At 43.7% G+C, this 25449-nt stretch overlaps 1 protein-coding gene across 4 annotated transcripts in view; it reads left to right on the plus strand.

The window, feature by feature from the left end:
* PLCL2 (phospholipase C like 2) overlaps positions 1–25449 on the plus strand; it is a 135010-nt gene that overhangs the window by 79860 nt on the left and 29701 nt on the right. For all 4 annotated transcript variants that reach the window (XR_009244422.1, XM_004588305.2, XM_058657174.1 and 1 more), the window contains 2 exons: positions 6588–9074; positions 11417–11620. Coding sequence is in view for 3 of the 4 variants with exons in the window: in XM_004588305.2 (XP_004588362.2) it covers positions 6588–9074; positions 11417–11620 (2691 nt within the window). In the remaining variant the exon portion in view is untranslated. The remainder of the gene's footprint in view (positions 1–6587; positions 9075–11416; positions 11621–25449) is intronic.

The following is a 25449-nucleotide window of genomic DNA, read 5'->3' on the forward strand; positions in this document are numbered from 1 at the left end:
AACAGATGGGCAACCTCTCTCTGTATCTCTCCCTCTCTCTCTGTAACTCTTTGAGAATAAATAAAATATATCTAAAAAAATTGTTTGTGGGCTCTTATCATCACATTATGCAACTCTCTTTGCATACCTATATAAAAGTCAGTACAACCTACTCAATGGGTATTAACAAAGTTGTATAATAGCATCTTGGAAAAACGTTAGGAAGTATAGGAAGTCAGCAGACTCTGTAGTGTGCTGAAAATGAAATCACGTATATACAGTTGAGAAAGACTGACAATTTTCATACCAAATTGGGCCACTTAAGTACCATTACTGTAGATTATAAATTAAAATTCATTAGCATCGGTATTTTCACTGGAATGTAAAGTATCACTAGAGTAATTTATAGGAGCACAGTGCCTACCATTAAGTTTTTCATTACTGGAAGAAACTAATGGATAGTATTTCAGTTTACATTGAACACAGATGTAGATTATGGTTGTGTAAATTTGCTTTGGGTAATATTGAAACAGTAGTGAAAATGTTTCACCAAAGGAGTATTATAAAGGCAGTACTGTGCTTCATTTTGGGCTTCTGAGTTTACAAGACGCCATTATTTTAAAGGCAAGTGTAAACCAGTACATTGAATGATTTGAACGTTTTAACCTAATCTCGAAAATAATTTTATAGAAATTGGAAATTTGTTTTCCTTATATATAGTTATTTTGAACACAGTAAGCTTATCAATATTATATATAACATGTATATGAAGCAGAAAAATCATTGAAATTCTAATCACAGATTGCTTTAAATGAGTTTTTTTGTTTTTGTACAAAAATACTATGGAAGTCTTTGCTTCAAATTTGTGTATTCTTATAGGTGAATAGTTATATTCACCTATACAGCTGTACTTTTAATTAATTAAACTGTTGGGAAAATGAACACAAGACTTTGAAGAGTGTTTCTTTGTCCTCTGAACTTGGTTTTGACATTGGATCTGATTGTCTCTGACAATTTCCCAGTGTGTCTGAGGCATCAAATTTGGTCGTAGCCAGAGGCTTGGGGTTGTGTTATTAGTGGTCCTGTTAAGCAGGACTCGAAGGGAGTAACATTCAGTATGTTTCTTCTGTGGTAGGCCCAACTTTCATCAGATCATGATATGAATATTGTAGTTATATATTTACAACAGCATGAAATAATGTATTTATTTAACAGGTTCCAAAATTCCAAGTCATATTTAAAGCACTGAGCAAGCCTGAAGAACCCTCTCTGTTTCTCTTTGGAGGGAGAGGGACTCAATCGCTGTTTGAATCAATTTCTGAATCATTTTCTTGAGACCACAACTCTCTGTTGGGTACAAGAAGGAGTCCAGTTTTATAGACTGGCTTTTTCTTGTTACAATAGCTTTCTGCATCTTAAGGCATCCAAACTTGCCTCCACTTGATGGCATTGAAGTGACCCATAGCTTCCCAAGCCATCAACAGACCCATACCCTCATGGACTCCTAGCCAAACGTGGATTGGGGGAGCCTTTGGAATGCGGTAGAGTGCATCTTGGGAGAGGAGGATGAGCACAAGAGGCTTCCATGGGCCAAGGAGCTACCTGTTACTCTAATAAAGGGCCCTTCGATGTGACTGGGAGGCAGCGTTTGACCATGCTTAGCTTTTCTCTAAGTTATTTTATTCTTCAATTCACTGAGGAGTGACCATTTGCTCCAGATCTCTTCTTTTCCCTTTCTCTTTCCTTTTGCTTATCTTGGAGAGCACATCAAAGTTTTAAAGATATGTAGGAAACCTTGCAAGGTAGCCCTGATGCGCCCGGCATGACATTCTTTTGATTCAGAGTTACTGTTATTGAGCTGAAAAAAGGTGAGGCCTTGCTGTGTTCCTTTGCTGGACCGCAAGTCCTAATGTTTTGTTTTGTTTTTGAAAGAAATTGCTTGAATGCAGTGTTCCTCACCTGTCTAACTTTGGACCCCCTTCGATAAACACAAAGAACCCATAGCTTTCTTTGGTGTTATTTATAATTCCAGTCAAACAACTTGACTCAGAACACACCAGAGGGTAAACCGTTGCTTTGTTTCACAACCACACCCTCTTCCACTCTGTAGCCCTCTGTCCTGTACACCAGAATCACTCCCTGACTTGCTCACTGTGTTGCTGGATCCTGAGGCATCTATTCCTCATGCTGCTTACTGAGGGAAACCAGGCAGAAGCTGGAATGCAGCCGCAAAGGAGAGAACTCTTCCAGCAGGGCATTAGCCATCTGTGGCCCTCTAGACCAGATACCAGCTTTCCATCAGCTTCCTCCCCTTCAAAACCAGCTGGATCCATTGAGTCAGTTCCCGGACATTGTTGCCAGCAGGAAAAATTGAGGTCCACTCTGTCACCTCATTTCAGAATCAGAATTTGTGAAACTGCCCATACCTGCCCATGAAATTGCTGTCATTTCTTAGAATTTCCAGATGGTAATTTAAACGTAGCATAACTTTTAAAAAATATTTTGCCTACTTTTTTTTTCATGTTTTTGAAAGATAAGGAGAAATAAAAAGAGAAAGTGATCTTCTATCCTCTGATTCATTCCCCCAAATGGCCACAAAGCTCGGTGTTGGAACCCTGTCGAGGTCCACGTGTGGGAAGCAGGGACCCACATACTTAAGCCATCATCTGCTGTCTAGCATGGCGTGCACTAGTAGGGAGCTGGGATCGACAGCAGAGGAGCTGGGATCCAAACCAGGCACTCCAGAAGATCCTGAAAGATCCTGTAGGACCCAGTGCACCAAATATCTGTCCCAGATGGTTATCTGTGTTTCATGACAACCTTCTAATAAGAAGTAGGAAGTTTTTGTTAGATATGTTTTCCCCTAGAGGACTTAATGTGACTATTTCCATTTAATGTCAAATATTGGCTCTATATTTTTATTCTTTTGAATGTGTGGAGATAAAAGAAACGCATATGCAATCTCTTTCCTGTTCATTACTTTATTGAAAATCATTTCTTTCCCAAAATTGTTATTTTATAAATAAGTGGTGATTAATGTATAAATGAATCTTTTAGGTTTTTTTCTAGGTGATGATTATCTATCAATAAACACAAAATCAGGGTTGATATCGAGGAAATTTCTTTTGGAAGGGTTTTTTGTTGTTGTTTCCTAAACTGCACTTCTTTGTGCATGTTCCTTCTCTTCATGTTAAAAACTGGTAACAAAGTAATGTACCAGTGGATCGAGTTTGTTTTCCTTGTGTTTTTCCTCTGTTGGAAAGGCGGAGAGACGGACAGATGCCCAGAGAGAGCTCCCATCCTCCGAGTCACTCCCCAAGTGCCTGCAGTGGCCAGGGCTGAGCTGGGCTGCGCGTAGGAGCTGGGGAGTCACACCAGTTCTCCTCTCGGGGAGCAGGGACCCGACGACGTGAACCAGCAGTGCAGCTGCCAGGGTGTGCACTATCTGGAAGCTGGGGCCGAGAGCCAGAGGACCAGCCGGGCCCGGGCCCTGTGGTACTGAATGCAGGATTCCTAACCCAAGCCAAAGACCCATCGACAAAGCGTTCCCTCTGTGCTCACCACTCAGATGGTTTGGGTGATGAGCACTTAAAATGTATGCATTTATAGCCAACTCGGAGAAATTATTATATTCTTTTTTAACAAGTATATTGAGCCATACCCACCTCAGCAGAAACCTGTTTATTTTTCTCTAGATTTATATAGTCAGTGCATGTAGCTAACCTTCATTTAGTGTTCTTCAGTTAAAAAAACCCCGCTATATATAGCATGTATAGTTTGAGTATTTCCATATTTAAGCTTAAACTAACTTATGCTGTGAAGCAGCATGGAAGATAGAGTCTAACTCTGACAGTGACCCGCTGCTTGTTAGCTTAGGCGAGTTTTGTCAGTGCTGGGGCTGAAGAACGGAAGCAAGGTTGATGTAAGACTGGGATGCATCTCATACCTGTGCGGGTTTTGGTGCCTAAACAAGCACACTCCCCTATCAATGTTTTCTAACAGCTTTCTCTGTGAGAGAGGAAGGGGTAGCCGGTCTCTAGAAAGACCTTAGTGTTCTGTGGAGAGGCCCGGATGAGTCTAGGTAACAGCACACAGTGGAGGGGAAAGCCAGAGGCTCCCAGGCAGGGTGTCCCTGCCGTCTTTCTGTCAACCTGTGCAGTCTGCGGGCAGGGACCAGAGGCACCAGTTAAAGCCAGGACTGGTTTGTAACAAGCAAGGTCGTGTTTCTAAGGCCCGGTGTTAAAACTGCTGCTTAGGTCTGCATAGGTGAGCATGCATTTTTGTCATGAGCCTGTTTTGTCATTTGGTCCTCCCTCTTAACAACAAAGAAACGTGTTACTTCAAAATGCCTACCTGTAATAAGTTAAGAATACTGATCAGTATGTAAAAAATAACACGATAGAAGATTAGTCTTAAGAAAACACTATATAACATTTCATGGACAAATACTGCCATTTATCTTTGTGACTTCTATGTTACTAGTGATACCATTACAATATAATTTGTTAAGATTATTAAATTTTTCTACTGAGTTACTTTATTAAAAGCAAATGAAAATGTCTTTTTAAAAAGTAGAAACATCTTTCATTCTGAGAAAATAGGAAATTTATACATTTGTTTCATGCCTTTATGCATGGGTGATTTCAAATTTAATTTCATGCCTACTCACTTGAAGAGATGGAATACAGTCTGTGCTCTAGGGATTTGAAACAGCTACACTTCAGTGTTTTATACAGATACAATTACCACCCTTCTTACCTGTTTTGCATTTATTGTTTTGAGGATTCCGTTGTAGAGAAGTAATCTGCCAGTGGCTTTTAGGTTTTATCTTGGCAATCTGATTACAAAGCCCTAACGGTTCATTTTGAAACTTTTAAATGATACCCATATGATTGAAAGTTTAAATTCGTTGCCTTCTGCAAATTGCTTAGAAATGTAGGTAGACAAAGCATGAATTTGGAATTCCAGACAGAGAATAGTATAATTGCTTTTTAAAATATAAACAAGAATTATTTAAAATATATTCTGTCCAGAGCAGGGAAATTAGAATTTCCTTAGTATAATATTTTGCATGTACTTTTCTTTTGTTATCACGAAGTTATATAATTTTAAGCCCATCCCTGTTCCTTATTTTTGTCTGAAATGATTTGCTGAAAAATTATTTGCTGAAAAGCAGTCTCCTGTTTTAGGTTAATGAAAGAAGTTTTGAAGTAATTTGCATAATTTCCCCCGAATAATCAAGATATCTATACAGAGGACTTAAATACTCTGCTAGACGTGGTGTCAGTCTGTAAATGTGAGAAGGTGTTACATTAGGCAGGGAGACTCAAGAGTACAGTATTGATGATGCAGACTGCTTGAGACGTAAGTGCTGCCTGAAGATTTTCACTTGGGAAGTATTACTACTCTAGAAGTACTAGAAGTATTTAATTGACAATTGTTCGAAGCATTAGTCTGGTACATGGTAGTAGGTTTTAATAAGATCAACACTAGGATTTCAGAAGCATTTTCAGTTATGATCCAGGTCTCCTCTATTGGCTTAATGCAATATAAAACCTATCTGAAGTATTTCTAAAACGTGAAAGAGCCAGTCCACACATGGTAGGAAGCCCAAGGGGCCAGGAGGTGGTTATCATATTTTAGTGCGCCTAGCCATCACGTGGGGCACTTCCAGAAATGCAGATCCCTGGCGCCACTCCCAGAGATTTGATTCCATGCAACTAGGACTCTGCACTTTAACTGCACAGCCCAACTGATCCTGAGGCAGAGAACACGGTGACAAGCCTTTGAGCAATGTTGATGTAGGTGAATATTCAAACATGTAGGCCTATGATCTGAACCTTTGGATAGTTCCCTGCTCCAGAGAGCCAAGCTTTAGGGCTTGGGGAGTAATGCTCTTCCGTCCTCTCCTTGAGATCCATTCACTTTTTTTTTTTTAAGATTTTTTTTTTAAAGATTTATTCGTTTTATTACAGCCAGATATACACAGAGGAGGAGAGACAGAGAGGAAGATCTTCCGTCCGATGATTCACTCCCCAAGTGAGCTGCAAAGGGCCAATGCGCGCCGATCCGATGCCAGGAACCTCTTCCGGGTCTCCCACGCGGGTGCAGGGTCCCAATGCATTGGGCCGTCCTCGACTGCTTTTCCCAGGCCACAAGCAGGGAGCTGGATGGGAAGTGGAGCCGCCGGGATTAGAACCGGCGCCCATATGGGATCCTGGGGCAGTCGAGGCGAGGACTTTTAGCTGCTAGGCTACACCGCCGGGCCCGAGATCCATTCACTTTTGGACAAGGAGTTCCACATTTTCATTTTGCTCTGGGCCTGAAAAGTACGTGGCCTGTTCTGTACACAAGGTTGTATGGTACTGAAACTGTGTTTCTTAGCAAGCACAAATTGCATTTATTCAGTAATGATTTCTTACCTGTGGCTGCTAGGCTGTGAGCTCCAAGACCTCTTGGGCTTTAGAGATGAATGACATCATTAATCACAGGACTCGGAACAGGGAATCATAATTGTGTCATTTTAATCAAGGAAATTAAATTGCCGTTCCTAGTACTAAAGCTAAACTCTGTTCTTGTTATTTTAATGCACTGTTTTTTCCTCCCAGGATGGTACAAAGCAGAAAAGGGAACGGAAGAAGACAGTGTCGTTCAGCAGCATGCCGACGGAGAAGAAGATCAGCAGTGCGAGCGACTGCATCAACTCTATGCTTGAGGGTTCAGAACTCAAAAAGGTTCGCTCCAACTCCCGAATATACCATCGGTATTTTTTGCTAGATGCCGACATGCAGAGCCTGAGGTGGGAGCCATCTAAGAAGGATTCCGAGAAAGCCAAGATTGATATTAAATCCATCAAGGAAGTGAGAACAGGAAAAAATACAGACATATTCCGCAGCAATGGCATTTCAGATCAGATATCTGAAGATTGTGCATTCTCGGTCATTTATGGAGAGAATTATGAGTCACTTGATCTAGTTGCCAACTCTGCAGATATTGCAAACATCTGGGTCACAGGACTGCGGTACCTCATTTCTTATGGAAAGCATACCCTTGATATGTTAGAAAGTAGCCAAGACAACATGAGGACTTCTTGGATTTCACAAATGTTCAGTGACATTGATGTAGATAACCTTGGACACATAGCCCTGTGTAGTGCTGTGCAGTGCATCAGAAACCTTAACCCTGGTTTAAAAACGAGCAAAATTGAGCTTAAGTTCAAAGAGCTGCACAAGTCGAAGGACAAAGCTGGTACTGATATCACAAAAGAAGAGTTTGTTGAGGTTTTCCATGAGCTTTGTACTAGACCTGAAATTTATTTCCTTTTAGTTCAGTTTTCGAGCAATAAAGAGTTCCTTGATACCAAGGACCTTATGATGTTCCTTGAGGCAGAACAGGGTGTGGCACATATAAATGAGGAAATAAGTCTTGAAATCATTCACAAATATGAGCCATCCAAAGAGGGTCAAGAAAAAGGTTGGCTCTCGATCGACGGGTTTACTAATTACCTTATGTCATCTGACTGTTATATATTTGATCCAGAACACAAAAAGGTCTGTCAGGATATGAAGCAGCCTCTCTCCCATTACTTTATCAATTCATCTCATAACACGTACTTAATAGAGGATCAGTTCCGGGGTCCCTCTGACATCACAGGCTACATCCGCGCTCTTAAGATGGGTTGCCGCAGTGTTGAACTGGACGTGTGGGATGGGCCAGATAACGAGCCTGTGATCTACACAGGTCACACCATGACCTCTCAGATCGTGTTCCGCAGTGTCATTGACATCATTAACAAGTATGCATTCTTTGCTTCCGAATACCCTCTCATCTTGTGTTTAGAGAATCACTGCTCCATTAAACAACAAAAGGTGATGGTTCAACACATGAAGAAAATTTTAGGAGACAAGCTCTACACAACATCACCCAACGTTGAGGAATCTTACCTGCCATCCCCAGATGTCCTGAAAGGGAAAATACTAATTAAAGCCAAGAAGCTGTCCTCAAATTGCTCCGGAGTAGAAGGAGATGTGACTGATGAAGATGAAGGAGCAGAAATGTCTCAGAGGATGGGGAAAGAGAACGTGGAGCAGCCCAACAGCATGCCAGTGAAGCGATTCCAGCTCTGCAAAGAGCTGTCCGAACTGGTCAGCATCTGCAAGTCCGTCCAGTTCAAGGAGTTCCAGGTGTCATTTCAGGTGCAGAAGTACTGGGAGGTGTGCTCATTCAATGAAGTGCTGGCCAGCAAATATGCTAATGAAAACCCAGGGGACTTTGTAAATTACAACAAGCGTTTCCTTGCTCGGGTGTTCCCTAGCCCCATGAGGATTGACTCAAGTAACATGAACCCTCAAGATTTTTGGAAATGCGGCTGTCAGATTGTAGCGATGAACTTCCAGACGCCAGGCCTGATGATGGACCTGAACATCGGCTGGTTTAGGCAGAACGGCAACTGTGGCTATGTCCTCCGGCCGGCCATCATGAGGGAGGAGGTGTCCTTCTTCAGCGCCAACACCAAGGATTCCGTCCCGGGCGTCTCACCTCAGCTCCTTCACATCAAAATCATCAGTGGACAGAACTTCCCTAAACCCAAAGGGTCAGGTGCCAAAGGCGACGTGGTGGATCCTTACGTCTATGTTGAAATCCACGGGATTCCCGCCGACTGTGCCGAGCAGAGGACAAAAACCGTGCACCAGAATGGAGACGCTCCCATCTTCGATGAGAGCTTTGAATTCCAAATCAATCTGCCCGAGCTGGCCATGGTGCGCTTTGTAGTGCTGGATGATGACTACATCGGAGACGAGTTCATTGGCCAGTATACAATCCCCTTTGAGTGCCTGCAGACCGGCTACCGCCACGTGCCCCTGCAGTCCTTGACGGGAGAGGTCCTGGCTCACGCCTCGCTCTTCGTCCACGTGGCTATTACGAACCGGAGAGGAGGAGGGAAACCTCACAAAAGGGGCCTTTCTGTGAGGAAAGGGAAGAAATCCAGGGAGTATGCATCTCTGAGAACACTGTGGATTAAAACTGTGGATGAGGTGTTCAAGAATGCGCAGCCCCCGATCCGGGACGCCACGGATCTGCGGGAGAACATGCAGGTAGGGACTGGGCACTCTGCTTACGGAGCACTTGCCCGTGCGGTACTGATACCTAATTACAACTGTATGCTTAACTTTCTGGAATTTGTGAATTCCAAATGGTTGTTTAGCATGTTTACCACTGTTCTCAGTTTTAAATTTTAAATTTCCATTTCACCAGAACTGCAGTTGCTATTGAACTTGTTAAAATACACTTGTCTTGCTGCTCCCCTCAGTCCCTCTGAACTTAGCATTTCTTCATTCTTTCTAATAGCACACACGGGACTCCCTGGTATTTCTGAACATTCTTCAACTGGAACACAGATGGATGATAAAATAGATATAGTTTAAAGTAATAGGCACATCTGATGGTGCCACAGCACCGGGGAGATCATGGGCCCTGAAATGAGCCTTAACATATTGAACTCATCTTAATTTTAGAGGATAGCTGGTTGTATAAGTAAAACACTCATGATGTCTATATTTATTAGCAATCTAAGATAATAATTCATTAAGTCAACATGTAATGACTTTAGGCAGTCAGTGAGGAATAAGGTCTTTGAGATTTGTCCATACGCCTTTAGATAAGAGCATTACACAAATAGGAAGGGCTTTTCCTTGGCTTTCTGAGAGTCAGTGAATGTGGCTCAGTAAACCCTCGACTCCGAGTGAGCCACGTTGTTGCCTCCCAGCTGGCTGCTGCTTGGTGTGACAGAGTTCCCCTGAGACTTTTCCAGATTCTAGGCAGCATCTCTTGCAGGCCCATGTGCCAGCCTGGACCCTGACAGAGCAGCTGGTGTGATGTTTAAACAGCACCTGCAGAGTGCAGGCCCTTTAACCCTCCAGGGTGCAGTGGTGGACAGACAGATGGTCGGCCTGCCTGGGAAAGCTTGCACTCTGGTGGAGGGTGACAGTGGAAAGGGGAAGCAGGGAGCGTGAAGATTAACAAATGGGACCACAGCAGATCCAAGTGAGAGATGTGAAGAAAACAGAATAGGGAGTTCCCTGCGGACCCCATTTAGGTATCATAGGAAGATGACATCTGCAGTGAGTGTCTAGGAGATTTTGAAGAAAAAGGACATAGGTTGATGCTCAGTTTAAACAAATATTGGGGCCTGGCATGACGGCTAAATGACTAAATCCTTGCCTTGCACATGCCAGGATCCCATATGTGTGCTGGTTCATGTCCAGGCTGCCCACTTTCCATCCAGCTCCCTGCTTGGTGGCCTGGGAAAGCAGTAGAAGTTGGCCCAAAGCCTTGGGACCTGCACCCACTTGGGAGACCTAGAAGAAGCTCCTGGCTCCTGGCTTCAGATCAGTTGAGCTCCAGCCATGTGATCACTTGGGGAGTGAACCAGTGGATATAACACCTTTTTCTCTGTTGCTCCTTCTCTCTGTAAACCTGCATTTCTAATAAAAAAAAGTAATAAATCTTTAAAAGAAATATTAGTAAAGATAAAATGCTTATGTTCGAAGTTTTGCTGATTCCCAAGAACCCAGGTGATTTAAGAGCAAAAGAAACAAATTCTACAGGGCCTGGATCCTTTCTTCTGGTCACCTGCAAAGCCCAGACCAGGACCTCAAGGGTGTTTGGAATCATGTTGTGAGCAGAGTTGACCTTTTATTATAGCATGGTGACTAAAGATACAGGCCTTAACATCAACAGGTTTCAAGTAAAATCTTGACTCTCACTTTTTAGCTATGTGACTCTACAGATAGCAACGTTTATAGTTAAAGCCACTTCATCCACGCAGTGGCTTGTTGTGAGGAGTCAGTGGGGGAATGGATATTTAATGGCAGACTCTGATCTTTGAAAAAAGAGAAGACTCAAGGCAGGTGGAGATGCTAACAGAGGAGACCAGAGCCAAGGCACCTGCTGGACAGAGGCTCCTCTGGTAGGCAGCTGCAGCCTCCACACAGATGAGAGGAACTCAAGCTCCTACCTCATCAATAGCCCTTCCCTTTGTAGGGTAAGTGGTTTGTTTGCTCCTTGTTTTAAACCCAATTTGATTTTTTTCCTTGATCTGATTGCAAATGCAGAAGCCATTCCTTCTGTTTGCTCATATTTGCCTGTCAACCCTGGCTGTACTATGAACTTTGATCTGAAAAGAGGCCTTGCCCTTTTGAAGAATTTGACTTAATTGCATTTTCAGTACTTTTGATAGGTTTTTATTACAGATATCTATAACTATATTTACTTTGGAGAATAGTAAATATTGTTCCCAGAATAAAGCAGTCATTAGCCATTCTGTCATATAATTGCTAATAACTGTTGTACCAGATAGTTCAAGTATAATCAGTATCCTATCCATGAGAAATCAAAATCCCAGGTTAAACATGCCACCTTTCCTTCCATTTAACAGAACGCAGTGGTGTCCTTTAAGGAGCTGTGTGGCCTGTCCTCTGTGGCCAATCTCATGCAGTGCATGTTGGCCGTGTCCCCCCGCTTCCTGGGACCTGATAACAGCCCCCTGGTAGTCCTGAACCTCAGTGAGCCCTACCCCACGATGGAGCTGCAGGGCATCGTGCCAGAGGTCCTGAAGAAGATTGTAACAACCTACGACATGGTGAGTTGCTTTCCTGTCTGTTTCCTATGCTAGAGAAGTCGCTGAAGACAACCCTCTGCACGTGGGGCAGGAGCTCTGGCTGAAATGTGCTTCCCAGCCCGGGCTTCATTTACCGCTGTTGGAAAAATAGCTCCCTGACCTTGCTGAATTTGCAAGTTTCGTGTTTTATTGTTTCCTAGAGCGGGAGGCACAGACACTTGCCTCTGTTGATTAAACGTTAGTTGACATCTTATGAACTCCATCTGAGCTTTGATTCCTAAAGTATGCCCTGTTTTCCCCACCGTGTAGTAAGGAATTTCTGTTCTTCTGCAGCCAGTCACTGATTCATTCACTTTTGGTTTTGCTTTCATTTTGGAAATTGGTGAAAGTGAGAACTTTAATTGAAATAAATAAATGACCACATACTGTGCCATGATTTCTTCCTCACAACAGCTGTTAGGAAACACCTGTATTCATATCATTTTAATATTAATGAGGTATTCTCAGGACACCTCAGATGTTACGTCTTATAATCCCATCCTGCTCTTACTACACTCGTTAATTTATCATAACTAAAGGGAGAATTTAGTTGGTAAGCCAACACCCATTTCAATCTCTTGACATAGCTGAAGTTGTCAGAACTTGCAGTGTTTACTGGCGGGTAACCAGCCAACCCATCAAGGCTAAGAGTAGTGCTGAGCGTCCCCCTGCAAGAGGGGCAGGCTTTCTCTCGCGCCACTCTGGGTACTTGGGGGGCAAGAACCTCATGGGCCACATTCTCACGTCAAAAAAAACGCAAGGTAAGACCGTGACACACTTGCTTCTGAAGCTTGTCCTGCTCAAGGACAGGCGGGATTGGCTTCCTACACTTCAACAGAAATATTTTTGACAGTCTCTTTATTGGTCTGAAAGCTGAAACTCAGAGGTACTTACATAATGCAATTCTTCACTGTGAGCTTTGTGGCAGGACATTGTGAGAGCAAGGTGGGAGGCCCCCATGTGGGTGACAACATGGTAGACTGGGCGGAATCCAGGGCGGATGTCTGACCAGGGCAGGAGTGGCATTGTGGCTGAGTTCGCAGAGTATGCGTTAAAGCCCTGATGGGTGCCAGCGACCTTTCCAGCACCACAGCAATATTTGGTGTAGGATTTCTCAATGCTCCTTTCTTCTCTGCTCCTTCCTGTTCCTGGTCGAGTTGATGATAACACTCAGTACATAGCTTTTATTTGCACCTGTTGAAGTTGTGGTAGAAGTGATAAGACAGAATGTATTCACTTTAATTACTCTTTTATGAAATGTTATCAAAAAAGCTGCATTATATGTTGAATTTTATTGATTTGTTCTATTTTTAACTGTGAAGTGTTATAAAACATTTAAAATTAAATTCTTAGGACTACTGCAGCAGTATTACAACTTCTATAATATTTCACATTCCCTTTTTTTAGTGGTAATTAATCTGTGAAACCTAGGCAGAAAAAATAGATTTAAGAATAATATACAATAATATATTAAAAAAATAGTAATGGCAAATGCACTGAAGTCTTAGACAGCCTGTAACTTTTAACATTGCTGTTTATTTTGTAATGTTATATGGAATCCAGAACCAGCACATGACAGCTCTGGTTGAGGAGACTGTGGGATTAAAGGCAGCCTCCTGCTGTGAGGGGTTCACTGGGCAGCCTGGCTTTTACATGAGGATTCACTGTCCCTGTGAGCTCCTAAACCACTTCATCCTGTATCTTGAGCACTCAGCCTGTGAGGGCTCAGCTTGTTGACCTGGATCATTGAGACTCTCCTGGCTGACTCTGCTAAGGGAACTGGTCCTTGGGTCCCTCTCTTTATATACAGGTAATAAATTATTGCATTTTAATAATGATATAAGGTCTTACCATGTACCATTTGAAGGGATTTTTAAGAGCAAAATTCAATATTTCTTGTGGAATTTAACAGGAAGACATGAAGAGATTCCAACAGGTATTTATTGAATACCTTCTGTGTACCAGTGACTGTTTCCAGCACCGAGAGAGGAAAACAGTGTCCTTTGCCTTTGAGGAGCTTATCCTTCAATCGAAGAGACGCAGTATGTCCATGAACAGTTAAGGTAATAGTAGAGAAATACGTAAAATATGCACACACACTATTTGGGTGTTCAGTGCAGAGAAAAGTCAGTTTCATATTTGGGGATTAGAAAATCCCCAAGGAAGCAATGGCCTTTGAGCTAGACTTCTGAGAATGGAGTGTATTTTAACTGGCAAAGGCAAAAAGGAGGCCTTTACAAGGTAAATTCACGGGCTGAAAGCTGCGAAGACATGAAAAGCGTGGAATTCTGGGAAATGAGGCTGAAGCGTCACTGGTGTGTAATCGCTGGGAGTCCTCGCGCAATGTGAGCACCGAGGGCTCTCCCCAGAACCAGGCCTGCTGGAGTGGGAGGCCGTCGTAGCCCAGAGGAGTGGAGAATCAGGGTAAGCTCATGCAGCCTCTGCATCCGGTATTTGAGTCAGCTAAGTGGAGGGTTTAGCTGAGTGATCGATATGCCGAAGAAGCCCAGGCTCCTCCAGGGCTCCTGAAGTCATCCATCCTTTATTGTTGATTCTCACCCCCTGAAGGTGTGGAATAATTCATTGTGCTTCCCTTAATGTATATCACAAGACAGAGTTGATGAGCTTAGAATAATCAGTAGTTAGGCCAAGAGTCCTTCAAAGAAATTTGGTAGTCAGCAACTGAACATGCCTTTTATATTGTTACCTCAGAAAAAAATTAAATATTTTACTTCAAATGTATACCATGAACTTGAATATACCCACTGTTTACAGTCAAACACCAAGTTTGTTCTCACGTAAGCAGACTGGTAAAGCGTTGTGTGGCCTGCGCTGAGGTGACCACGGTGAACCTCAGCTGTTCCTGAACACACAGGCCGTGCTGAAGACAGACCTATCGTGCATTTCAGTGTCCTCTCTCATCCAGGAAAATGATTTAATTCATCATCTGCTTAAGCTGAAGTGATTTTTAACCTCCCTTTTAATATTGATGAGAGTGATAATTCAGCTCTCTAGCTATCGTTGTTGATTAAATTCAGATTTACCATCTGGTTTAGACTAGAATTTTAAAACTTTTATGAGATCTGTGCTAACGTACAAAGACCAAAAGAGGCAACACTGCTCTTCTACAAGAAAAAAAAAAGGGAAACTTAAATATTTTATTACATAAAAAGAAAGGTTTTTTAAGGTTTTCTCATTGATTTGCCTCAGCTCTTTAAAAACATGAAATGTACTTCAGTTGCTTTGAAGTCATAGGGACGAAAAGAAGAGAAGCAGCAGCAGCAATGCAGCAGATGAGGCCCACCCTCCTGTGGACCGGTGTGGATCCTGGGCCGGCGTCGCCTGCTTGGAGGTGACGCATGAATCCATTTTCTTGGTTCCTTTGTCCGTGGTTCTCATTTGAAACCAATTTATCTCCATCTTTTCCTTACACCTTCACTAAAGTCTTCATTCTAATGGCTTTCCGGTTTAAGTAAGGACACATACTCTGATATGTCTATCTTCTAGGAGATGGTGGAGTTTCTCAGAAAGGGGAACCGGGATGTTTTGCTAGAGTTATTTGTTGTCTCTGAGTGCTTTTCTGTAAGTGGCTGAGCAGTCTTTTCTAATATGTTACTTTAACTATTTATTAAATAAAACAAAGCTCTTTAAATAAAACATTTGAGATGAAGGTTTGCTTTAAGCAGAAATGTTGGCAATTGGCATACTTCAGCAGAGATGTTCTCTTAGGTTGTGGAGGGTTTCACATATTTTTTCATGAAGCAGTGAAAAGATAAATTACATTTTATAATTAATGTAGCTGCTGGTCTGGGCCAGGCCAGAGAGGATCTGGAATGAGGTTACTATTGATCCCTGTCTCTTCTGTGGCTCTTTTTATCACTCTTCTGCCTCAGAACTTGACATTAAAAGCTTCTTTTAATTGAAGTTGTCAACTTTACCAACGTTTATAACTGTAGACAAAAGGCCAAATAGAGTAATATGCTTCAGGGTAAGATTGAATTTGAAAAGGATGAAAGAAAGATGAAGGGAGGAAAAGAGGGAGCAAGAGGGGAAGGAAAAAGAGAGAGGGAGATTGGGGAAGGTGAGTGGGTTCATCCTGCAGAGGGACGATCAATTTAAATTGGTGACTGAGATCTGCTGATGCGTCCAGAGGCAGTAGCCTGGAATCATAGAAGCCACATGGCTGGCCACTCCAGAGTGGCTCAAGAGTGCCCCTGGAAGGGACTGGAGATGCCAAGAAGAGAGACTGTGATGGTGGCATCTCGTGTGCCGTGGTCAGATGCAGCAGCTGCTGGTCATCAGAGCGGGGAGTCCTGGCAGATAGGAGACTTCCAGAAAGTGGTGCTTCAAGGTGGTGATTATCAGATGATAGTTTTGATCCAGTCTTCTAGCTTTGTGTGTTTCCGTAGAAACCACTGAGGAATATATACTCAAAAGGACTTTCCACCCATGTACCTTCTAGATACTAAACAGTGAACAGTTGTGGAGAGAGTATCATTTAGACTGACAACCTCTTAGAAGAGACCTCATCACATATCACCTTTTTTTGTATCAATTGAGTTCCAACTCCAGCTCTCTGGGAGGAGCAGTAATGAAAGCCTTATTGGGGTCAGCATGTTGTCAGTTGGTGTCCTTGGACAGGAAATGAGGGGAGCTGTTAAACAAGCACCAAATTGTCTGACATGCTGTCTGACAGTGAACGTCTGAGGAAGCTAGGAAGTAATGCCACTGTATCGGTGAATGAGCAGTGGAAACCTGCTGGTGCTGCAACTCTGGTTCTTCGGTGGAGTTCACCTGAGCCAAAGTCAACGGGGCAGCTGTTACCGGGCAGGGGCTTGGGCTCACGGGTGTGATAGGCTCTCTGTGGTCTGTCTTCTCTCTCAAGAGCCTTGCTTTTTGAAAGTGCCAAGTCAGAAACCTTATTTTTCAAGCATTTTATTTTCCTGAATTATTGGAAAATGTTTATAAAATATGTCTTAAGCCAAAAGCTCAAGAAAAGCCAGGGAACTTCTTTCTAAGCCTGCCCTTAAAACAAACAAGCAGAAAACAACTACATGTTTTTATAAAACTAGACTACTGTAATTTTTTTTCCCTTCCTTTGCAAAAGCAGAATAATTAATTCCTGGGTTCTCTGTCAGTTCCACAAGGAAATTGGATTTTGCTCTTGTCTAATTCCTTCAAAGCATATTTTTTATATTTTCTCTTCTTGAGCAGAACAACATTATTTTGTTTGTTCCTGCAGTGGCTGAAAGCTATCTAATTTGTTTCCTAAGATTTATTTGTTGGGGCTGGTGCGGTGGTTCAGTTGGTTAATCCTTTGCCTATAAAGTTCTGGGATCCCATATAGACGCAGGTTTGTGTCCCAGCTGCCCCCACTTCCCATCCAGCTTCCTGCCTGTGCCCTGGGAAAGCAGCTGAGGACGGTCCAAAGCCTTGGGACCCTGCACCCACGTGGGAGACCTGAAGGAAGCTCCTGGCTCCTGGCTTCGGATCAGCTTGGTTCTGACTGTTGTGGCCACTTGGAGAGTGAACCAGTGGACAAAAGATCTTTCTCTCTGTCCTTTTCTCTATAAATCTGCCTTTCCAACAAAAATAATCTTTTTTAAAAATCTCCCTGCCACTCCCTAAGGAAATTAATTTTAAATTCTGGGATTGCTGTATGGATAATATATGTCCTTTTTGGTTAAAATCATGTGCACTGGTAGTTTTTCAAAACTCACAAAGTGTTTAGCTTCCTTATCCCATTCTGTACAGTGAGCTTTTTGTCGCCACTGAATTTTGAATAGTGGCCTTGATTGAGCAGAAGAAGTGTCTTTCCATCCTGTGGCTGTTGTTTCAGTCCAGCCAGTTGTCTGTCACCTTAAGCCTAAGTCTGTCACCACAGACTTCACACTCAACCCAGCTGAAAAGGAAAAGGTAGCTTTCTCATCTTTCTGAGGGGGAGGAGGGGTGTCCCCAAATTTTAGTTCTCTCTGGCAAATTGAATCTGTTGCACACATGATCTGCTTTGGACTGTAAGTGCTCAGTTTTTTTAGTGGAATGCCGAGTATCTGATGTTCTCCCCTTTCCGGAGCTCCTCTACAAAGCGCTTGCCCACAGAGTGTGTGATTGCTAGCGTATTCCTCTGTCTCCACTGAAGAAAGAGAATCTGCAGGCTCCCATCGCTCTCCCTTCCGGGTGCTGCCTGGGCCCACCCTGTGTAGGGAAAGGGAAATCTCCACCCAAGGAGATAAAGCTCTGTGGCGTTCTAGAATAATTCAGAAAACGGCTTCTCCTTGACAAATCCCAACTTTCTGGCCTGTTTTGGTGAGCCCAAGTAAAAATCTAATTTGACCTTTGAAACTGAGAAATGTCATCCGTTTTATGAAGTAATGGTTCATCACTCAAACTTGGGAATGCCTCCTTTGAACAGGTGGAAAGCCCCCAGCACAACAGGATTCATAGAACACGGTGACAGATGTAAAGGAAATAACCTTCTGCCTCACCACCACTGCCAGTCAGTGGTTGCCTGAGCCACCGACATCTCCCGCCTTGGCAGCTTGTCTGCTGGACACGATGCTGCCATTTTCCCTCAGTACCACCTAAAGGAAGGCCTGGCAAGGGGCCAGGCTTTAGTTTAAGATCACGACCAGCTGGAAGGATTGTATGATGCTCATGGAGAGAAGTGAGGCACACTGTTCGCTTGGACTCTGTTACTAGGTGAACTTGATTGTTCTTAGAGCATATTAGAGAAGTGGCTTTCCTTTGATGCATCTGAAATGATAAGGACTTGTATTTAACCAAATCATTGCCAAGACAGGGGAAATGGGTGGAGGTAGGATGCCTTTAAGGCACACATGCAGCCCATGCATATACCCTCCTAACAGTGAAGGCTTCCCAGCATCAGAATTTTTAATTTGCTGTACAATGCATCTAGCACTATTACTAATGTACAAATGGTCTTCAGAAAGTTTTTGGAGAAACCATTCTTGGATCTTTTTTTTTTTTTTCACTAAAATGAACCAATGTTTTAATACCATTTCCCACAAACTTTTTGAAGTCTGTCTGTGCAGCCCTCTTTTTGTGAAGGTTTTTTATAGTGTGCTGTGTGACACCTTAGACGTTTACACTTGTTCTTTAGCGTCTGCTGCATGGTGTGTGCTCCACCTGCAGTTCTGCATTTTGTGCTTGCTCGCTTTGTTAATTCTTTTCCAACTGAGAAAGCACTGAGCAGAGAAATGTAACTGGCTTTCTGTGTATGGTAATGCTTATGTTTCTATGAAGTTTTTCAGTTTCAAATCATTTTTGATTGACAAAAAAGCGAAGACTAGCTGACCTAGAACATGCGATCCGTAGCCCGTTAGTGCATTCAGCTTGCTTCTGCCTTTGTGTTTGGGAACCAGAGGAGCGCTATCTCTGAGTCGCAGCTGGGCACAGAGGTAGCTGGGCTATGTGCTGGCTACTTCGAAAGAGATTCACATGTACTCCTCTTCATCTCTGTAAGCTTGAGATCTGCAATAGGAGCTTGGAGCTTCCCCAGTGTGGACTTCTGTTTGGAACAGCATGCTCTCTGAGCCACACTCCACTGGAGGACCCAGGAAAGGTACCCTCGCTGACTAACCTCATTGGCTGTCCTAGCTGTGGCAAGTCCCGAGGAGGCCAGGGCAGCGAAGCTTCTGGTGGGCCTTCATCCTGCCTGGAAGCTGGATGGCTGCCTTGGCTCCGGGGCCTCAAGTTGGCCCTAGCTGGACATAAGAAGTTGAGGGTTTTCTCTAGCCAGTTATTATAGTTTGTCTGAGTGATTTATTTTTTAAGATTTTTTTTTAAATTGGAAAGGCAGATATACAGAGAGGAGGAGAAGCAGAGAGGAAGATCTTCCGTCTGTTGATTCACTCCCCAAGTGGCCGCCACGGCTGGAGCTGAGCCAATTGAAGCCAGGAGCCAGGCTCCTGGATGGGAAGCAGGGCCGCCAGGATTAGATTTGACGAGCATCGGGGATCCCGGGTGTGCAAGGCAAGGACTATCGCTTCTGGCCCTTGAGTGATTGTTTTAAGAGTACTGGATTTGAGGTGGGGCTTACAATTAACCAGCAAGAATTATGTAAAAAAATTTTTTTCTAAACTATTATTCTGTCAAAGATTTGGTAAAAGGGCATATTGTCTAATATTACATTGTTGTTCATATTCAGGTTAGGATTTAGAAATCATGTAAGTTGGGCCTGGTGCAGTAGCCAGGAGGTTAAAGTCTTCGCCTTACATTCGCCTGCTATTTCGTATGGGCACTGGTTTGTATTCCATTGCCCCCACTTCCTATCCAGCTCCCTGCTTGTAGCCTGGGAAAGCAGTCGAGGATGCCCCAAAGCCTTGGGACCCTGCACCCGCGTGGGAGACCCAGAAGAAGCTCCGGGCTCCTGGCTTCGGGTTGGCTCAGCTCTGGCCTTTGTGGGTTTTTTCTCCACAGCGTTTGAAATGACAGCTAGTGACTTTTTCCATATGCAGATGTATTCCTGCAAACGGCACTTGGCACACTATAAGCGCTGAAGCCCGTGTTTTGTCAGTGTGTTCCATCTGACCTCTTGTTTGTAACAGAAATGAAAATGGAGCATTGCCTGTGGAGTCCTCCATTCTCGGTGTCACCTCAGTGGGAGGACTTGCCATGCCCCGCGCCATACTGCACCACACTGTCTGGGAGTGGCTCCCCCGACGGGAGCCGCTCTGCCAGCAGGGACTGTCACCTGCTCTGCCATTTTCACTCCTCCTGTTTTCCGTTCTTTTTGTTTAACATTCCCCTGGATCACTGTGGGGTCATTAATGCCACTCACCCCACTAACATCATCACCTTTAGCAGCAAAAAGCTGGTTTTGCCACCAGATGAATTTATTAGTAATAAAAATAGCATTTAATAATGGTTTTAAAGTCTTTCTAACCTCATTAGTGCATTTTAAATTTAAACCATAAGAAAATAACTCTCGCAGTAAACTCAGTGGGTGGATGACATGATGTATTCAGACTTAAGTTTAATTCAATGCTTAATTGCCAAATTGCTTAAATATAACATGTTAAGTAGTCTGAAACATGTATTTCCTTACCACATTAGTGTTAGTCCAACTCTTAGTTCTAACTGTTAAACATTTTTATGTGGAGATTTGATATAGGAGATCCTTCATCTGCTTAAAGAAATCTTTAATTCTACCATTTTATTTGAAATCAACCTTGGCCGTTCCTTATAGTTATTATGCTTCTGCACTAGAGACCAGAATTATATCATCATTTGTGTCATTGGGTGGTAGTAAATAATTTTAAATCACTTATTGGAAGCCAAATAACAAAGCAAATTCTATCTTTGCAACTGGAAATGGCTATTTGAGAATTTAGCTAAATTTAACTGGTAAAGAATTGACTGTTTTTAGTTAAATTTCTGCATTTAAACCCTGTTCTTGTTGCTGAATGTTAAAGTTTTTCATTCTTGGGCTTCACCCAGTAGTTCAGTGGCTAAGGCCTCACCTTGGAAGGACTGGAATTCCACGTGGGCACTGGTTCGTGACCCTACTGCTCTACTTCTTATCCAGCTTCTTACTTATGGCCTGGGAAAGCAGCAGAGGACGACCCAGAAGAAGCTCTAATTAAAAAAAAAAAATTGTTTTTTTATCGGAAAGTCAGATTTACAGAGAGGAGAGACGGAGAAAAAGATCCTTCTTCTGCTGGTTGACTCCCCAAGTGACCGCGATGGTCAGAGATGAGCCAATTTGAAGCCAGGAGCCAGGAGCTTCTTCCAGGTCTTCCAAGCTTTGGGATATCCTCTACTGCTTTCCTAGGTCACCAACAGGGAGCTGGAAGGGAAATAGAGTAGCCAGGACATGAATCCTGGCACATGCAAGGCAAGGACTTTAGCCTCTAAGCTATCGCGATAGGCTGCCAAAATAAACCAATCTTTAAAAAAATCTCCATAACAAAAAATTTATTTTATTTATATGTTGTAACATATTCATTCTTTAAAAATATTAACTACACTTGATTTTTATGCTCTTTTCTAAAATATGTGTGTAGCATATCCAATTATATTTTGTTTATTAGAAGCCAGAGTAAGCCAGAACTCCCAGCTACTAGTATTCCTAAATGCTCGCTGAAACTGAACCATGCCCAAGCTGGGAACCAGAAACTGAATCCAGATCTTCCAGGTGTGGTGGCAGGGACCCAGCTCCGTGGGTCATCACCTGCCGCCTCCTAGGATATGCATCAATAGGAAGCAGGAAGCAGGAGCGGAGCTGAACATTGAACCTGAGTACTCCTAGATGGGATGCAAAGGCTCTTCACCATTAGGTCAGACAACTTCCCTACATACTGAGCTACACTACCTTGCATTCTTTATGTGGAGAACCCAGATGGAGTTCCTGGTGCCTGGTACAGCCTGCCCTGTCCTGGCTATTGTGGGCATTTAGGCAGTGAAAGAAGTCTCTCTCTCTCTCTCTCCCTCTCTCTCTCCCTCTCCCTCTCTTTCTCTCTCCTCCTCCTCCCCCTCTGCCTCTCCCTCTCCTCTGCCTTTCAAATTCAAAATGAACATAGGGGCCAGAGTTGTATGATGTGTTAAACTTCTTCCTGAAATCCCAGCATCCCAACTGGGCATCAGTTTGAGTCTCTGATGCTTCACTTCTGATTTACCTTCCTTCGTACTAATGTGCCTGGAAAATAAGTGAAAGATGATCCGAGTCTTCGGGCCGCTGCGCCCATGGGAGAGACCCTGAAGAAGCTCCTTGCCCCTGGCTTTGTACTGGCCCAGCCCTGACTTTTGCAGCCATTTGGGGAGTGAACTAACAGATGTAAAGTCTCTCTCTTTTTCCCTCACTCTTGCTCTGTAACCCTGCCTTTCAAATAAATAAATCTTTAAAAAATGGAAGTAAATATTTAAAATGCCAGTTTTAAAAATAATGAGTGCAAATGAACCCATCAAAGGATTAAGTTTAAGTCTTTTTTTTTTTTTTTTTTTTGGTCAGTCAATTCAAGCATTTCTTGCCTGGGTGAAAGGTTGGGCAGAGAAAGGGGAAGTGGGTGGCGTTGGTGAGGCACCTGTGCAGTATCTGAGAGCTCCTGCTTTCCTTCCACTCTCCCCTAAGACAGGGAGGGCTTTTTCTCCCATTGTGAAATCCAGGCTGTGCAACCATAAAGCCGTCTGCTAGGGACATGAAGAGTGCTGGGGAGGACGTCCCTCCGTCCATCGGCGGACGGAGCTGGTGCGCTGGAGGGTCCAGCCCCTGACTATTGTTTGTGCTGTTCATTTCCCTCTCACTCTCACCACAGCTTGTAATTTATGTTCATTAACTTGTTTCCGTTTTTTTTCTTTCAAGAGAGTTCTCCCCCCACCCCAAGCCTGAATTCCAAGATGACAGGGCCCTTCTGGGTCCCGCTGACCACCATCCTCAACGTGGTCAGCAGAACCAGGCACATAACACAGCCTCAGAACGTCTATTTGGTGAATGAATGAAAATGGTTTATCCCTGGGACACTGACAGCTGATGCTCTCCCAGCCCTGTGTCACTGGCCCACGGGTGCCTGCTTTGCTCTGAACTTGATTTTGATTTCTGTGTATGCAGAAACCCTGGGTAGAGTGGCTGTTCCTCCAGTCCTAGCATTAGATGGTGGCACTCGTGTCCTGTGCTGGTCCAGGAAGAGAGGACTCCTGAGGTGCCCGTGTGTGCCTGAGGTCACAGCCTGGCGAGGCCTGCTTAGGAGCGTCCCTGTACCCCTCGTTTACCTCTTGTTCTGCCCCTCAGAAGCTCCCCCATCCTTTGTTTCGACTGATACCCTCCTACAGGAGGAGATAGGAAAAAAAAAAAGCGTTGGCTCTTCATTTATTCACCTGGCCAGGATAGGAGAGCCATATGGTTCGGGTAGAGAAGATTCCTGACATATGTACAGTATATGATAATTTTTTCCTAAGCATGTTCATAAGTCGGCTTGATGTGAGTGAACATTAATGTGCAGTGTTTTTAGGTGGTGGGTGGGCTGGGGGTCAGAGGAAAGGAGAGAAGCCTTGGTGGGCAAGGGGTGCCATGGGACCAAGCAGAAGGTCCTTGAAAGCCACACATCAGCTATTCCCCAGGCATGACACCCCCTCCTCCCCAAGCCCCCTGGCCCTGGTGAATGAATCACACCATACTCCTGTGCTGGGGGAAGGAAGCCTGGACTTCCCCACCTATTGTGGAGCAGAACGCCCTCCCCACCCTTGGGCACTAGTGTTACAAAAGTAAGCGCCAGAGGCATCTTCTGAGAAAGTGAAGGTTTATTAGTGGCCTATAAGGAAACACAAAAGGAGCCCCAGCAAAACCCAAACCCATCTCCCTGTTGAGATGTGGTTAGGATGAATGGAGCACAACTGGGCAAAACTAAGTGGTAAAGTTTGACAGGTGCAGGGGAGAGGGGTGTGGTGAGTCCTTTGAGCAAGCACATTAAAAACCGTTCCTCCAACATGCATCACATATTAAAAGGTGACTGCTGAAGTCATGGGCAGTGCTTCAGTTACCATGGTAATGAACTGTAAGGCAACTCTCAGGTTAGTCTGAGGTCATGAGAACAAGCTGCAGCCAGTTCTGACTGACTTCATCAGGCACCCTAAAAGGAAAGCTTGGCAGATATTAGCACAGATAACTGATAGATAGCAAGTTACTATGCAACAAGCAAATTGTTGTTGTGGTCTGTTAGTAGGTTAGGCTGCTAAGGGAAGCTTGCTGTTAAGCAAGGGGACAGGAGTCCTTTATCATCCCACAGCCTCACACTTACCTAACCACATACTACTCCCAATGACACTGCACACATGAACATGACATCCACCAACTCATTCCCCACCTTGGAAAATCCTTATCTCACTGCCACTGCACTACCTCCTACGGCAACAGAAGGTAAGCCTGGCATCACCTGCAGAGGGCACATCTTAATAAATACAGTGGTGTGGGCCAGAGTTTTGGCATCATGTGTTAACCTGTCACTGCAATGCCAGCATCCAATTTGAGTGTCAGTTTGAGTTCTGGCAGCTCCACCTCTGATCCAGAGCCTTGCTAATGGCCCAGAAAAACAGCAGAGGACGACTGTCTAGTGCTTGTACCCTGAGCACCTACATGGAAGACCCGATGAAGCCACTGGCTCCTGCTTTTGGTGTAGCCCAGTCCTGGTTTCCATTTGGGGAGTGAACAGTGGATGGAAGATTCTTTCTGTCTGTATTCTGTCTGTAACTTGGAAAGGAAAGAAAGGGTAGGGAAATCAGGGAAGGGAAGGGAAGGGATGAAAGGAAAGGGAAAAGAAAAGGAAAGGAAATCTTTAAAAATTGGTTAAAGGACAGTGGTGAATTTACAGATGCGCTGAGTTTGTGTGTGGGAGAAACACAGCACAAAATTGTTTTTATACAAAGACATCCCTTAGAAATTATGGGATGGGCCCCAGTGCAATGGCTCAGTGGCTAAATCTTCACCTTACCCATGCTGGGATCTCATATGAGTGCCAATTCATTTCTTAGTTGCTGCACTTCTCATCCATCTCCCTGCTTGTGGCCTGGGAAAGCAGTAGAGGACAACCCAAAACCTTGGGACCCTGCACCCATATGGGAGACCCAGAAGTTCCTTGCTCCTAGCTTTGGATCAGCTCAACTCCAGCCATTGCGGCTACTTGGAGGGTGGACAGAAAGTCTCTCTCTGTCTCTCCTTCTCTCTGCAAATCTGTCTTTCCAATAAAAATAAAAATAAGCCTTTAAAAAAAATTATGGGATGAAGGAAGGAGTTCCCTGTACCTTAGGAAGTGTATGAATGAAATTTTCTTTTACTTCAGGATTTTTTTCTTGGAGGGGTG

This window comes from Ochotona princeps, chromosome 30, assembly GCF_030435755.1.
Source record: "Ochotona princeps isolate mOchPri1 chromosome 30, mOchPri1.hap1, whole genome shotgun sequence".
Lineage (NCBI taxonomy): Eukaryota > Metazoa > Chordata > Mammalia > Lagomorpha > Ochotonidae > Ochotona > Ochotona princeps.